Genomic DNA, 12188 nt, shown 5'->3' with positions numbered 1-12188 from the left:
GGCGCAGGGGGGCTCAGGCTGTGATTTTGGGGGTCCCAGCTGACCCCAGGGCGGTTTTGGGGTGCAGGGGGGGGTTCAGGCTGTGATTTTGGGGGTCCCAGCTGACCCCAGGGCGGTTTTGGGGTGCAGGGGGGGCTCAGGCTGTGGTTTGGGGTGCAGGGGGGCTCGGGCTGTGGTTTGGGGGTCCCAGCTGACCCCGGGGCGGTTTTGGGGTGCAGGGGGGGCTCAGGCTGTGGTTTGGTTCTCAGGGGGGTTCAGGCTGTGATTTTGGGGGTCCCAGCTGACCCCAGGGCGGTTTTGGGGTACAGGGGGGTTCAGGCTGTGATTTTGGGGGTCCCAGGTGACCCCAAGGGGTTTTTGGGGTACAGGGGGGTTCAGGCTGTGATTTTGGGGGTCCCAGCTGACCCCGGGGCGGTTTTGGGGTGCAGGGGGGTTCAGGCTGTGATTTTGGAGGTCCCAGCTGACCCCGGGGCGGTTTTGGGGTGCAGGGGGGTTCAGGCTGTGATTTGGGGGTCCCAGCTGACCCCAGGGCGGTTTTGGGGTGCAGGGGGGGGTTCAGGCTGTGCTTTGGGGGTCCCAGCTGACCCCAGGGCGGTTTTGGGGTGCAGGGGGGGGTTCAGGCTGTGATTTTGGGGGTCCCAGCTGACCCCGGGGCGGTTTTGGGGTGCAGGGGGGGTTCAGGCTGTGGTTTTGGGGGTCCCAGCTGACCCCGGGGCGGTTTTGGGGTGCAGGGGGGTTCAGGCTGTGATTTTGGGGGTCCCAGCTGACCCCAGGGCGGTTTTGGGGTGCAGGGGGGTTCAGGCTGTGGTTTTGGGGGTCCCAGGTGACCCCAAGGGATTTTTGGGGTACAGGGGGGTTCAGGCTGTGATTTTGGGGGTCCCAGCTGACCCCAGGGCGGTTTTGGGGTGCAGGGGGGGGTTCAGGCTGTGGTTTGGGGTGCAGGGGGGGGTTCGGGCTGTGGTTTGGTTCTCAGGGGGGTTCAGGCTGTGATTTTGGGGGTCCCAGCTGACCCCGGGGCGGTTTTGGGGTGCAGGGGGGGTCCAGGCTGTGATTTTGGGGGTCCCAGCTGACCCCAGGGTGGTTTTGGGGTGCAGGGGGGGTTCAGGCTGTGGTTTGGGGCTCAGGGGGGTTCAGGCTGTGGTTTGGGGGTCCCAGCTGACCCCGGGGCGGTTTTGGGGTACAGGGGGGTTCAGGCTGTGATTTTGGGGGTCCCATGTGACCCCAAGGGGTTTTTGGGGTACAGGGGGGTTCAGGCTGTGATTTTGGGGGTCCCAGCTGACCCCGGGGCGGTTTTGGGGTGCAGGGGGGTTCAGGCTGTGATTTGGGGGTCCCAGCTGACCCCAGGGCGGTTTTGGGGTGCAGGGGGGGGTTCAGGCTGTGCTTTGGGGGTCCCAGCTGACCCCAGGGCGGTTTTGGGGTGCAGGGGGGTTCAGGCTGTGATTTTGGGGGTCCCAGCTGACCCCGGGGCGGTTTTGGGGTGCAGGGTGGGGTTCAGGCTGTGATTTTGGGGGTCCCAGCTGACCCCGGGGCGGTTTTGGGGTGCAGGGGGGGGTTCAGGCTGTGCTTTGGGGGTCCCAGCTGACCCCGGGGCGGTTTTGGGGTGCAGGGGGGTTCAGGCTGTGATTTTGGAGGTCCCAGCTGACCCCGGGGCGGTTTTGGGGTACAGGGGGGTTCAGGCTGTGCTTTGGGGGTCCCAGCTGACCCCAGGGCGGTTTTGGGGTGCAGGGGGGGGTTCAGGCTGTGGTTTGGGGGTCCCAGCTGACCCCAAGGGGTTTTTGGGGTACAGGGGGGTTCAGGCTGTGATTTTGGGGGTCCCAGCTGACCCCAGGGCGTTTTTGGGGTACAGGGGGGTTCAGGCTGTGGTTTGGTTCTCAGGGGGGTTCAGGCTGTGCTTTGGGGGTCCCAGCTGACCCCGGGGCGGTTTTGGGGTGCAGGGGGGTTCAGGCTGTGATTTTGGGGGTCCCAGCTGACCGCGGGGCGGTTTTGGGGTGCAGGGGGGGGGTCCCACCCGCTGCTGGTGCCCTACGACACGCTGACGGCCAAGGAGAAGGCGCGGGACCGCGAGAAGGCGCAGGAGCTGCTCCGGTTCCTGCAGCTGCACGGATACGCCGTGACCCGGTGAGGGACCCCAAAAACCCCGGGGCACCCCAAAATATCCCCAGGAGCAGCTGGAGCCCCCCCGGGCACCCCAAAATATCCCCAGGAGCAGGTGGAGGCCTCTGTGGCACCCCAAAATATCCCCAGGAGCAGGTGGAGACCTCTGGGGCACCCCAAAATATCCCCAGGGGCAGGTGGAGGCCTCTGGGGCACCCCAAAATATCCCCAGGAACAGCTGGAGGCCTCTGGGGCACCCCAAAATATCCCCAGGAACAGCTGGAACCCCCCCGGGCACCCCAAAATATTCCCAGAAACAGCTGGAGGCCTCTGGGGCACCCCAAAATATCCCCAGGAACAGCTGGAGCCCCCCCGGGCACCCCAAAATATCCCCAGGAGCAGGTGGAGCCACCCCGGGCACCCCAAAATATCCCCAGGAGCAGCTGGAACGCCCCCGGGCACCCCAAACTATCCCCAGAAACAGCTGGAGGCCTCTGGGGCACCCCAAAATATCCCCAGGAACAGCTGGAGGCCTCTGGGGCACCCCAAAATATCCCCAGAAAAAGCTGGAGGCCTCTGGGGCACCCCAAAATATCCCCAGGAACAGCTGGAGGCCTCTGGGGCACCCCAAAATATCCCCAGGAACAGCTGGAGCCCCCCCGGGCACCCCAAATTATACCCAGAAACAGCTGGAGGCCCCCCGGGCACCCCAAAATATCCCCAGGAGCAGGTGGAGGCCTCTGGGGCACCCCAAAATATCCCCAGGAGCAGCTGGAGCCCCCCCGGGCACCCCAAAATATCCCCAGGAACAGCTGGAGGCCTCTGGGGCACCCCAAAATATCCCCAGGAACAGCTGGAGCCCCCCCGGGCACCCCAAAATATCCCCAGGAACAGCTGGAGGCCCCCCGGGCACCCCAAAATATCCCCAGGAGCAGGTGGAGGCCTCTGGGGCACCCCAAAATATCCCCAGGAGCAGCTGGAGCCCCCCCGGGCACCCCAAAATATCCCCAGGGGCAGGTGGAGGCCTCTGGGGCACCCCAAAATATCCAAAATCACCAGGGAGACCCCAAAATTCGGGGGGGGGATCAGGGAGTGGGGGGGACTCTAAAATCCGCCTAAAATCCCCCCAGAAATCCCCCCAAATCCCTCTAAAATCCCCCCCAAAATCCTCCCAAAAATTCCCCTAAAATCCTTCCAAAATCCCTCCAAAATCCCCCCAAAAATCCCCTCAAAATCCCCCCAAAAATCCCCTCAAAAATCCCTGGATACACCCGAAATCCAGGGGGGATCAGGGAGTGGGGAGGACTCTAAAATCCCCCAAAATCCACCAAAATTCCCCAAAATTCCCTCCAAAATCCCTCCAAAATCCCCCCAAAATTCCCCCAAAATCCCTCCAAAATCCCTCCAAAATCCCCCCAAAATCCCCCATAATTCCCCAAAATCCCCCCAAAATCCCCCAAAATTCCCCCAAATCCCTCCAAAATCCCCCCAAAATCCCCCCAAAATCCCTCCAAAATCCCCCCAAAATCCCACAAAATTCCCCCAAATCCCTCCAAAATCCCCCCAAAATCCCCCCAAATGCCTCCAAAATCCCTCCAAAATCCCCCCAAAATCCACCAAAATTCCCCCAAATGCCCCCAAAATCCCTCCAAAATCCCTCCAAAATCCCCCCAAAATCCCCCCAAATGCCTCCAAAATCCCCCCAAAATCCCCCCAAAATCCACCAAAATTCCCCCAAATGCCCCCAAAATCCCTCCAAAATCCCTCCAAAATCCCCCCAAAATCCCCCCAAATGCCTCCAAAATCCCCCCAAAATCCCCCCAAAATCCACCAAAATTCCCCAAAATTCCCCCAAAATCCCTCCAAAATCCCCCCCAAATCCCCCCAAAATCCCCCCAAATCCCTCCAAAATCCCTCCAAAATCCCTCCAAAATCCCCCCCAAATCCCTCCAAAATCCCCCCAAATCCCCCCAAAACCTTGGGGGTGACCCCCAGGTTTGCAGCACTCGGGGCTGGGGGGGTTTGGGGGGGTCGGGAGGGAATTTTTGGGGGGGGGGGTTCTGAGTTTTGGGGTCCCCCGGGCAGGGGGCTGAAGGACATGGAGCTGGACACGTCGTCCATCGAGAAACGCTTCGCCTTCGGCTTCCTGCAGCAGCTGCTGCGCTGGATGGACATCGCCCAGGAGTTCATCGCACACCTGGGTGAGACCCCAAAATCCCGGGGCACCCCAAAATCCTGGGGGACCCCAAAATCCCGGGGGCACCCCCCAAAATCCCCCGAATTTTCCCTGATCCCCTGGGAGTCCACCAAATCCCCTGGGAGTCCTTGGATGGACATCGCCCAGGAGTTCATCACACACCTGGGTGAGACCCCAAAATCCCGGGGCACCCCAAAATCCCGGGGGCACCCCAAAATTCCGGGGGACCCCCCCAAAATCCCCCGAATTTTCCCTGATCCCCTGGGAGTCCCCCAAATCCTCTGGGAGTCCTTGGATGGACATCGCCCAGGAGTTCATCGCACACCTGGGTGAGACCCCAAAATCCCGGGGGCACCCCAAAATCCCGGGGCACCCCCAAAATCCCGGGGGCACCCCAAAATCCCGGGGCACCCCCAAAATCCCGGGGGCACCCCAAAATCCCGGGGGCACCCCAAAATCCCGGGAGACCCCCCCAAAATCCCCCGAATTTTCCCTGATCCCCTGGGAGTCCTTGGATGGACATCGCCCAGGAGTTCATCGCACATCCGGGAGACACCCCAAAATCCCGGGGGCACCCCAAAATCCTGGGGGGCACTCCAAAATCCCGGGAGACACCCCAAAATCCCGGGAGACACCCCAAAATCCCGGGGGACCCCCCCAAAATCCCCCGAATTTTCCCTGATCCCCTGGGAGTCCTTGGATGGACATCGCCCAGGAGTTCATCGCACACCCGGGAGACACCCCAAAATCCCGGGAGACACCCCAAAATCCCGGGAGACACCCCAAAATTCCGGGACCCCCCCCGACCCCCGTGTTCCTGCAGAGGCCGTGGTCAGCAGCGGGCGGGTGGAGAAATCCCCCCACGAGCAGGAGATCAAGTTCTTCGCCAAGGTCAGGGGGACCCCAAAAACGGGGGCAGGACCCCCCAAAAACGGGGGCAGGACCCCCCAAAAACGGGGATGGGACCCCCCAAAAACTGGGGCAGGACACCCCAAAAACGGGGGCAGGACCCCCCAAAAAGAGGGACAGGACCCCCCAAAAACAGGGATGTGAGCCCCCAAAAACGGGGGCAGGACACCCCAAAAACGGGGGCAGGACCCCCCAAAAACGGGGATGGGAGCCCTCCAAAATGGGATGGGACACCCCAAAAATGGGGATGGGACACCCCAAAAATGGGGGCAGGACCCCCCAAAAACAGGGGCAGGACCCCCAAAAAAGGGGATGGGACCCCCCAAAAACCCCTCAAAATGGGGGGGGGGGTCAGGGTGGTTTTGGGGTCTCTGTGGGGTTTTTGGTGTCTCTGTGGGGTATTTGGGGTCTCTAAGTGGAATTTGGGATTCTTACAGATTTTGGGAGATTTTTATGGGTTATTTGAGGTTTTTGTGGGGGATTTGGGGGTTTTGTGAGGTATTTGGGGTCTCTGTGGGATATTTGGTGTCTCTAAGGGGTTTTTGGTGTCTCTGTGGGGTATTTGGGGTCTCTAAGTGGAATTTGGGGTCTCTAAGGGGGTTTTGGGGTCTCTGTGGGGTATTTGGGGTCTCTGTGGGGTATTTGGTGTTCTTACAGATTTTGGGAGATTTTTATGGGTTATTTGAGGTTTTTGTGGGGTATTTGAGTTCTCTGTGAGATATTTGGCATCTCTAAGGGGTTATTTGGGGTCTCTGTAGGGTATTTGGGGTCTCTAAGGGGTTATTTGGGGTCTCTGTGGGATATTTGGGGTCTCTGAGGGGTATTTGGGGTCTCTAAGGGGTTATTTGGGTTCTCTGTGGGGTATTTGGGGTCTCTGTGGGGTATTTGGTGTTCTTACAGATTTTGGGAGATTTTTATGGGTTATTTGAGATTTTTGTGGGGTATTTGAGTTCTCTGTGGGATATTTGGCGTCTCTAAGGGGTTATTTGGGTTCTCTGTGGGGTATTTGGGGTCTCTAAGGGGTTTTTTGGGTTCTCTGTGGGGTATTTGGTGTCCCTAAGTGGAATTTGGGTTCTCTGTGGGGTATTTGGGGTCTCTAAGTGGAATTTGGGGTCTCTGTGGGGTATTTGGGGTCTCTGTGGGGTATTTGGTGTCCCTAAGTGGAATTTGGGTTCTCTGTGGGATATTTGGGGTCTCTGGGGTTTTTTGGGTTCTCTGTGGGGTATTTGGTGTCCCTAAGTGGAATTTGGGTTCTCTGTGGGGTATTTGGTGTCTTTGTGGGGTATCTGCCCCCCTGTACATTTTTTGGGGTCCCGCTGACCCCCGGTGCCCCCCAGATCCTGCTGCCCCTCATCAACCAGTACTTCCACAACCACTGCCTCTACTTCCTCTCCACCCCGGCCCAGGTGCTGGGCAGCGGCGGCCACGCCTCCAACAAGGAGAAGGAGATGATCACCAGGTGGGACCCCAAAATCCCACCCCAAATCCCACCCCAAAGTCCCCCGAGGCCAAAATCCCACCCCAAAATCTCCTGAAGCCAAAATCCCAACCCCAAAATCCCACCCCAAAATCCCACCCCAAAATCTCCTGAAGCCAAAATTCCACCCCAAAATCCCACTGCAAAATCTCCCGAGGCCAAAATCCCACCCCAAAATCCCACCCCAAAGTTCCCCGAGGCCAAAAACCCACCCCAAAATCCCACCCCCAAAATCCCACCCCAAAATCTCCCAAAGCCAAGATCCCACCCCAAAATCCCAACCCCAAAATCCCACCCCAAAATCTCCTGAAGCCAAAATCCCACCCCAAAATCCCACCCCAAAGTTCCCCGAGGCCAAAATCCCACCCCAAAATCTCCTGAAGCCAAAATCCCAACCCCAAAATCACAACCCCAAAATCCCACCCCAAAATCTCCTGAAGCCAAAATCCCGCCCCAAAATCCCACCCCAAATCCCACCCCAAAACCCCCCTGAGCTCCAAAGGTGTCCCCTCGCTGTGGGGTTTGGTGTTTTGGGGACCCCCTTGTGACCCTTCCCTGGGGGTTTGGGGTTTTGGGGACCCCCTTGTGACCCTTCCCTGGGGGTTTTTGGGGTTTGGGGACCCCCTTGTGACCCTTCCCTGGGGTTTTGGAGTTTTGGGGACCCCCTTGTGACCCTTCCCCGGGTTTTTGGGGTTTGGGGACCCCCTTGTGACCCTTCCCTGGGGTTTGGGGACCCCCTTGTGACCCTTCCCGGGGGGTTTGGGGTTTTGGGGACCCCCTTGTGACCCTTCCCTGGGGTTTGGGGTTTTGGGGACCCCCTTGTGACCCTTCCCTGGGGTTTGGGGGGTTTTGGGGACCCCCTTGTGACCCTTCCCTGGGGTTTTTGGGGTTTTGGGGACCCCCTTGTGACCCTTCCCCGGGTTTTTGGGGTTTGGGGACCCCCTTGTGACCCTTCCCCGGGTTTTTGGGGTTTGGGGACCCCCTTGTGACCCTTCCCCGGGTTTTTGGGGTTTGGGGACCCCCTTGTGACCCTTCCCGGGGGGTTTTTGGGGTTTGGGGACCCCCTTGTGACCCTTCCCCGGGGGTTTGGGTTTTGGGGACCCCCTTGTGACCCTTCCCTGGGGTTTGGGGGGTTTTGGGGACCCCCTTGTGACCCTTCCCCGGGGGTTTGGGTTTTGGGGACCCCCTTGTGACCCTTCCCTGGGTTTTTGGGTTTTGGGAACCCCCTTGTGACCCTTTCCCGGGTTTTTGAGTTTTGGGGTCCCCCCTGACCCCCATCTTGTGTCCCCCCCTCCCCCCCAGCCTGTTCTGCAAACTGGCCGCACTCGTCCGGCACCGCGTGTCCCTGTTCGGTAACTGGGGACACTGGGGGGACTGGGGGACACTGGGGACAAACTGGGGACACTGGGAGGGACTGGGGACACTGGGGACACTGGGGACACTGGGGACACTGGGGGGACACTGGGGACAAACTGGGGACACTGGGGACACTGAGGGGGACTGGGGACACTGGGAGTACACTGGGGACACTGGGGACACACTGGGGGACTGGGGGGACACTGGGGGCACTGGGGGGACACTGGGAGGGCACTGGGGACACTGGGAGGACACTGGGGACACTGGGGACACACTGGGGGACTGGGGGGACACGGGACAAACTGGGGACACTGGGGGGACTGGGGACACTGGGAGGACACTGGGAGTACACTGGGGACACTGGGGACACACTGGGAGGGCACTGGGGACACTGGGGGGACTGGGGGGACACTGGGGACAAACTGGGGACACTGGGGAGACTGGGGGGACACTGGGGACACTGGGAGTACACTGGGGACACTGGGGACACACTGGGAGGGCACTGGGGACACTGGGGGGACTGGGGGGACACTGGGGACAAACTGGGGACACTGCGGGGGACTGGGGACACTGGGAGGACACTGGGGACACTGGAGACACACTGGGAGGGCACTGGGGACACTGGGGGGACACGGGGGGACTGGGGGACACTGGGGGGACACTGGGGACACACTGGGAGGGCACTGGGGGGACACTGGGGGCACTGGGGGGACACTGGGAGGGCACTGGGGACACTGGGAGGACACTGGGGACACTGGGGACACACTGGGGGGACTGGGGGGACACGGGACAAACTGGGGACACTGGGGGGACTGGGGACACTGGGAGGACACTGGGGGGACACTGGGGGGACTGGGGACACTGAGGGGGCACTGGGGGGGGACTGGGAGGGCACTGGGGACACTGGGGGGACACTGGGGGCACTGGGGGGACACTGGGAGGGCACTGGGGACATTGGGGGGACACTGGGGGGGACTGGGGAACACTGGGAGGGGGCACTGGGGACACTGGGGACATTGGGGGGACACTGGGGGACACTGGGGACACTGGGAGGGGTCATGGGGACACGGGGGACACTGGGGGACTCTGGGGGGACTGGGGACACTGGGGGGGGGCACTGGGGGGGACTGGGAGGGCACTGGGGACATTGTGGAAAGCACTGGGGACACTGGGGACACTGGGGACACTGGGGACACTGGGGGACATCAGGGACACTGGGGGGACACTGGGGCCACTGGGGCCAGCTGATGTCACTGTCCCCCCCAGGCACGGACGCCCCGGCCGTGGTGAACTGTCTGCTGATCCTGGCCCGCTCCCTGGACGCCAGGTGGGGACGGCGGTGGCACCGCGGCCGTGTCACCGCGTGTGTCTGTCACGGTGTCCCCGTGTCCCCAATGTCCCCAATGTCCCCGTGTCCCCAGTGTCCCCAATGTCCCCGATGTCCCCAATGTCCCCCGTGTCCCCAGTGTCCTCAATGTCCCCAATGTCCCCAATGTCCCCGTGTCCCCAGTGTCCCCAGTGTCCTCAATGTCCCCAGTGTCCCCGTGTCCCCAGTGTCCCCAGTGTCCCCAGTGTCCCCAGTGTCCCCAATGTCCTGGATGTCCCCAATGTCCCCGTGTCTCCAGGACGGTGATGAAGTCGGGCCCCGAGATCGTCAAGGCGGGGCTGTGTCCTTTGTGTCCATGTCCCCAGTGCCCCCAGTGTCCCCAGTGTCCTCAATGTCCCCAATGTCCCCGTGTCCCCAATGTCCCCAATGTCCCCAATGTCCCCGATGTCCCCAGTGTCCCCAGTGCCCCCAGTGTCCCCAGTGTCCCCAATGTCCCCAGTGTCCCCAATGTCCCCAATGTCCCCAGTATCCCCAATGTCCCCAGTGTCCCCAATGTCCCCAGTGTCCCCAATGTCCCTGTGTCCCCAGGACGGTGATGAAGTCGGGCCCCGAGATCGTCAAGGCCGGGCTGTGTCCTTTGTCTGTGTCCATGTCCCCAGTGTCCCCAATGTCCCCAGTGTCCCCAATGTCCCCAATGTCCCCAGTGTCCCCAGTGTCCCCAGTGTCCCCAGTATCCCCAGTGTCCCCAATGTCCCCAATGTCCCCAATGTCCCCAATGCCCCCAATGCCCCCAATGTCCCCGATGTCCCCAATGCCCCCAATGTCCCCAGTATTCCCAGTGTCCCCAGTGTCCTGGATGTCCCCAATGTCACCGTGTCCCCAGGACGGTGATGAAGTTGGGCCCCGAGATCATCAAGGCCGGGCTGTGTCCTTTGTCTGTGCCCATGTCCCCAGTGTCCCCAGTGTCCCCAGTGTCCCCAATGTCCCCAATGTCCCCGATGTCCCCAATGTCCCCAATGTCCTGGATGTCCCCAATGTCCCCAGTGTCCCCAATGTCCCCGTGTCCCCAGTGTCCCCAATGTCCCCAGTGTCCCCAGTATCCCCAGTGTCCCCAATGTCCCCGATGTCCCCAATGTCCCCAATGTCCTGGATGTCCCCAATGTCCCCGTGTCCCCAGGACGGTGATGAAGTCGGGCCCCGAGATCGTCAAGGCGGGGCTGTGTCCCTGTGTCCCTTCGTGTGTCCTCAATGTCCCTGATATCCTCAATGTCCTGGATGTCCTGGATGTCCCCAATGCCCCCGATGTCCGCAATGTCCTGGATGTCCCCAATGTCCCCAGGACGGTGATGAAGTCGGGCCCCGAGATCGTCAAGGCGGGGCTGTGTCCTGTGTCCGTTTCCATGTCCCCAATGTCCCCAGTGTCCCCAGTATCCCCAGTGTCCCCAATGTCCCAAGGTCCCAATGTCCCCGATGTCCCCAATGTTCCCGTGTCCCCAGTGTCCCCAATGTCCCCAATGTCCCCGTGTCCCCAGTGTCCCCAGTGTCCCCAATGCCCCCAATGCCCCCAGTGTCCCCGATGTCCCCAATGCCCCCAATGTCCCCAGTATTCCCAGTGTCCCCAGTGTCCTGGATGTCCCCAATGTCACCGTGTCCCCAGGACGGTGATGAAGTTGGGCCCCAAGATCATCAAGGCCGGGCTGTGTCCTTTGTCTGTGCCCATGTCCCCAGTGTCCCCAGTGTCCCCAGTGTCCCCAGTATCCCCAGTGTCCCCAATGTCCCCAATGTCCCCGATGTCCCCAATGTCCCCAATGTCCTGGATGTCCCCAATGTCCCCAGTGTCCCCAATGTCCCCGTGTCCCCAGTGTCCCCAATGTCCCCAATGTCCCCGTGTCCCCAGTGTCCCCAGTGTCCCCAGTGTCCCCAGTATCCCCAGTGTCCCCAATGTCCCCGATGTCCCCAATGTCCCCAATGTCCTGGATGTCCCCAATGTCCCCGTGTCCCCAGGATGGTGATGAAGTCGGGCCCCGAGATCGTCAAGGCGGGGCTGTGTCCCTGTGTCCCTTCGTGTGTCCTCAATGTCCCTGATATCCTCAATGTCCTGGATGTCCTGGATGTCCCCAATGCCCCCGATGTCCGCAATGTCCTGGATGTCCCCAATGTCCCCAGGACGGTGATGAAGTCGGGCCCCGAGATCGTCAAGGCCGGGCTGTGTCCTTTGTCTGTGTCCATGTCCCCAGTGTCCCCAGTGTCCCCAGTATCCCCAGTGTCCCCAATGTCCCCAATGTCCCCGATGTCCCCAATGCCCCCAATGTCCTGGATGTCCCCAATGTCCCCATGTCCCCAGGACAGTGATGAAGTCGGGCCCCGAGATCGTCAAGGCCGGGCTGTGTCCTTTGTCTGTGTCCATGTCCCCAGTGTCCCCAGTGTCCCCAGTATCCCCAGTGTCCCCAATGTCCCCAATGTCCCCGATGTCCCCAATGTCCCCAATGTCCCCAATGTCCCCAATGCCCCCGATGTCCGCAATGTCCTGGATGTCCCCAATGTCACCGTGTCCCCAGGACGGTGATGAAGTCGGGCCCCGAGATCGTCAAGGCGGGGCTGCGCTCGTTCTTCGAGTCGGCGGCCGAGGACATGGAGAAGTTGGGGGAGCAGCTGCGGCTGGGCCGGGGGACCCCGACCCGCGCGCCCACCAAGGGCGTGGCCCAGAATGTCACCTACACCTCGGTGGCCCTGCTGCCCGTCCTCACCGCGCTCTTCGAGCACCTGGCACAGCACCAGTTCGGGGACGACGTCATCCGTGAGCCGCAGCGGGGACAGGGGACAGGGGA

The 12188-nt window shown here is 61.3% G+C and overlaps 1 protein-coding gene across 9 annotated transcripts in view; it reads left to right on the top strand.

The window, feature by feature from the left end:
- RYR1 (ryanodine receptor 1) overlaps window positions 1–12188 on the top strand; it is a 155096-nt gene that overhangs the window by 88272 nt on the left and 54636 nt on the right. For all 9 annotated transcript variants that reach the window (XM_085564839.1, XM_085564837.1, XM_085564838.1 and 6 more), the window contains 7 exons: window positions 1995–2118; window positions 4180–4295; window positions 5115–5182; window positions 6538–6659; window positions 7980–8029; window positions 9300–9360; window positions 11919–12157. In XM_085564839.1, coding sequence (XP_085420965.1) covers window positions 1995–2118; window positions 4180–4295; window positions 5115–5182; window positions 6538–6659; window positions 7980–8029; window positions 9300–9360; window positions 11919–12157 — 780 coding nt within the window. The remainder of the gene's footprint in view (window positions 1–1994; window positions 2119–4179; window positions 4296–5114; window positions 5183–6537; window positions 6660–7979; window positions 8030–9299; window positions 9361–11918; window positions 12158–12188) is intronic.

Source organism: Lonchura striata, chromosome 34, assembly GCF_050655825.1.
Source record: "Lonchura striata isolate lonStrDom1 chromosome 34, ASM5065582v1, whole genome shotgun sequence".
Taxonomy (NCBI): Eukaryota; Metazoa; Chordata; class Aves; order Passeriformes; family Estrildidae; genus Lonchura; species Lonchura striata.
The sequence above is the reverse complement of the archived record's forward strand: the minus strand, read 5'-3'. Positions and strand labels throughout refer to the sequence as shown.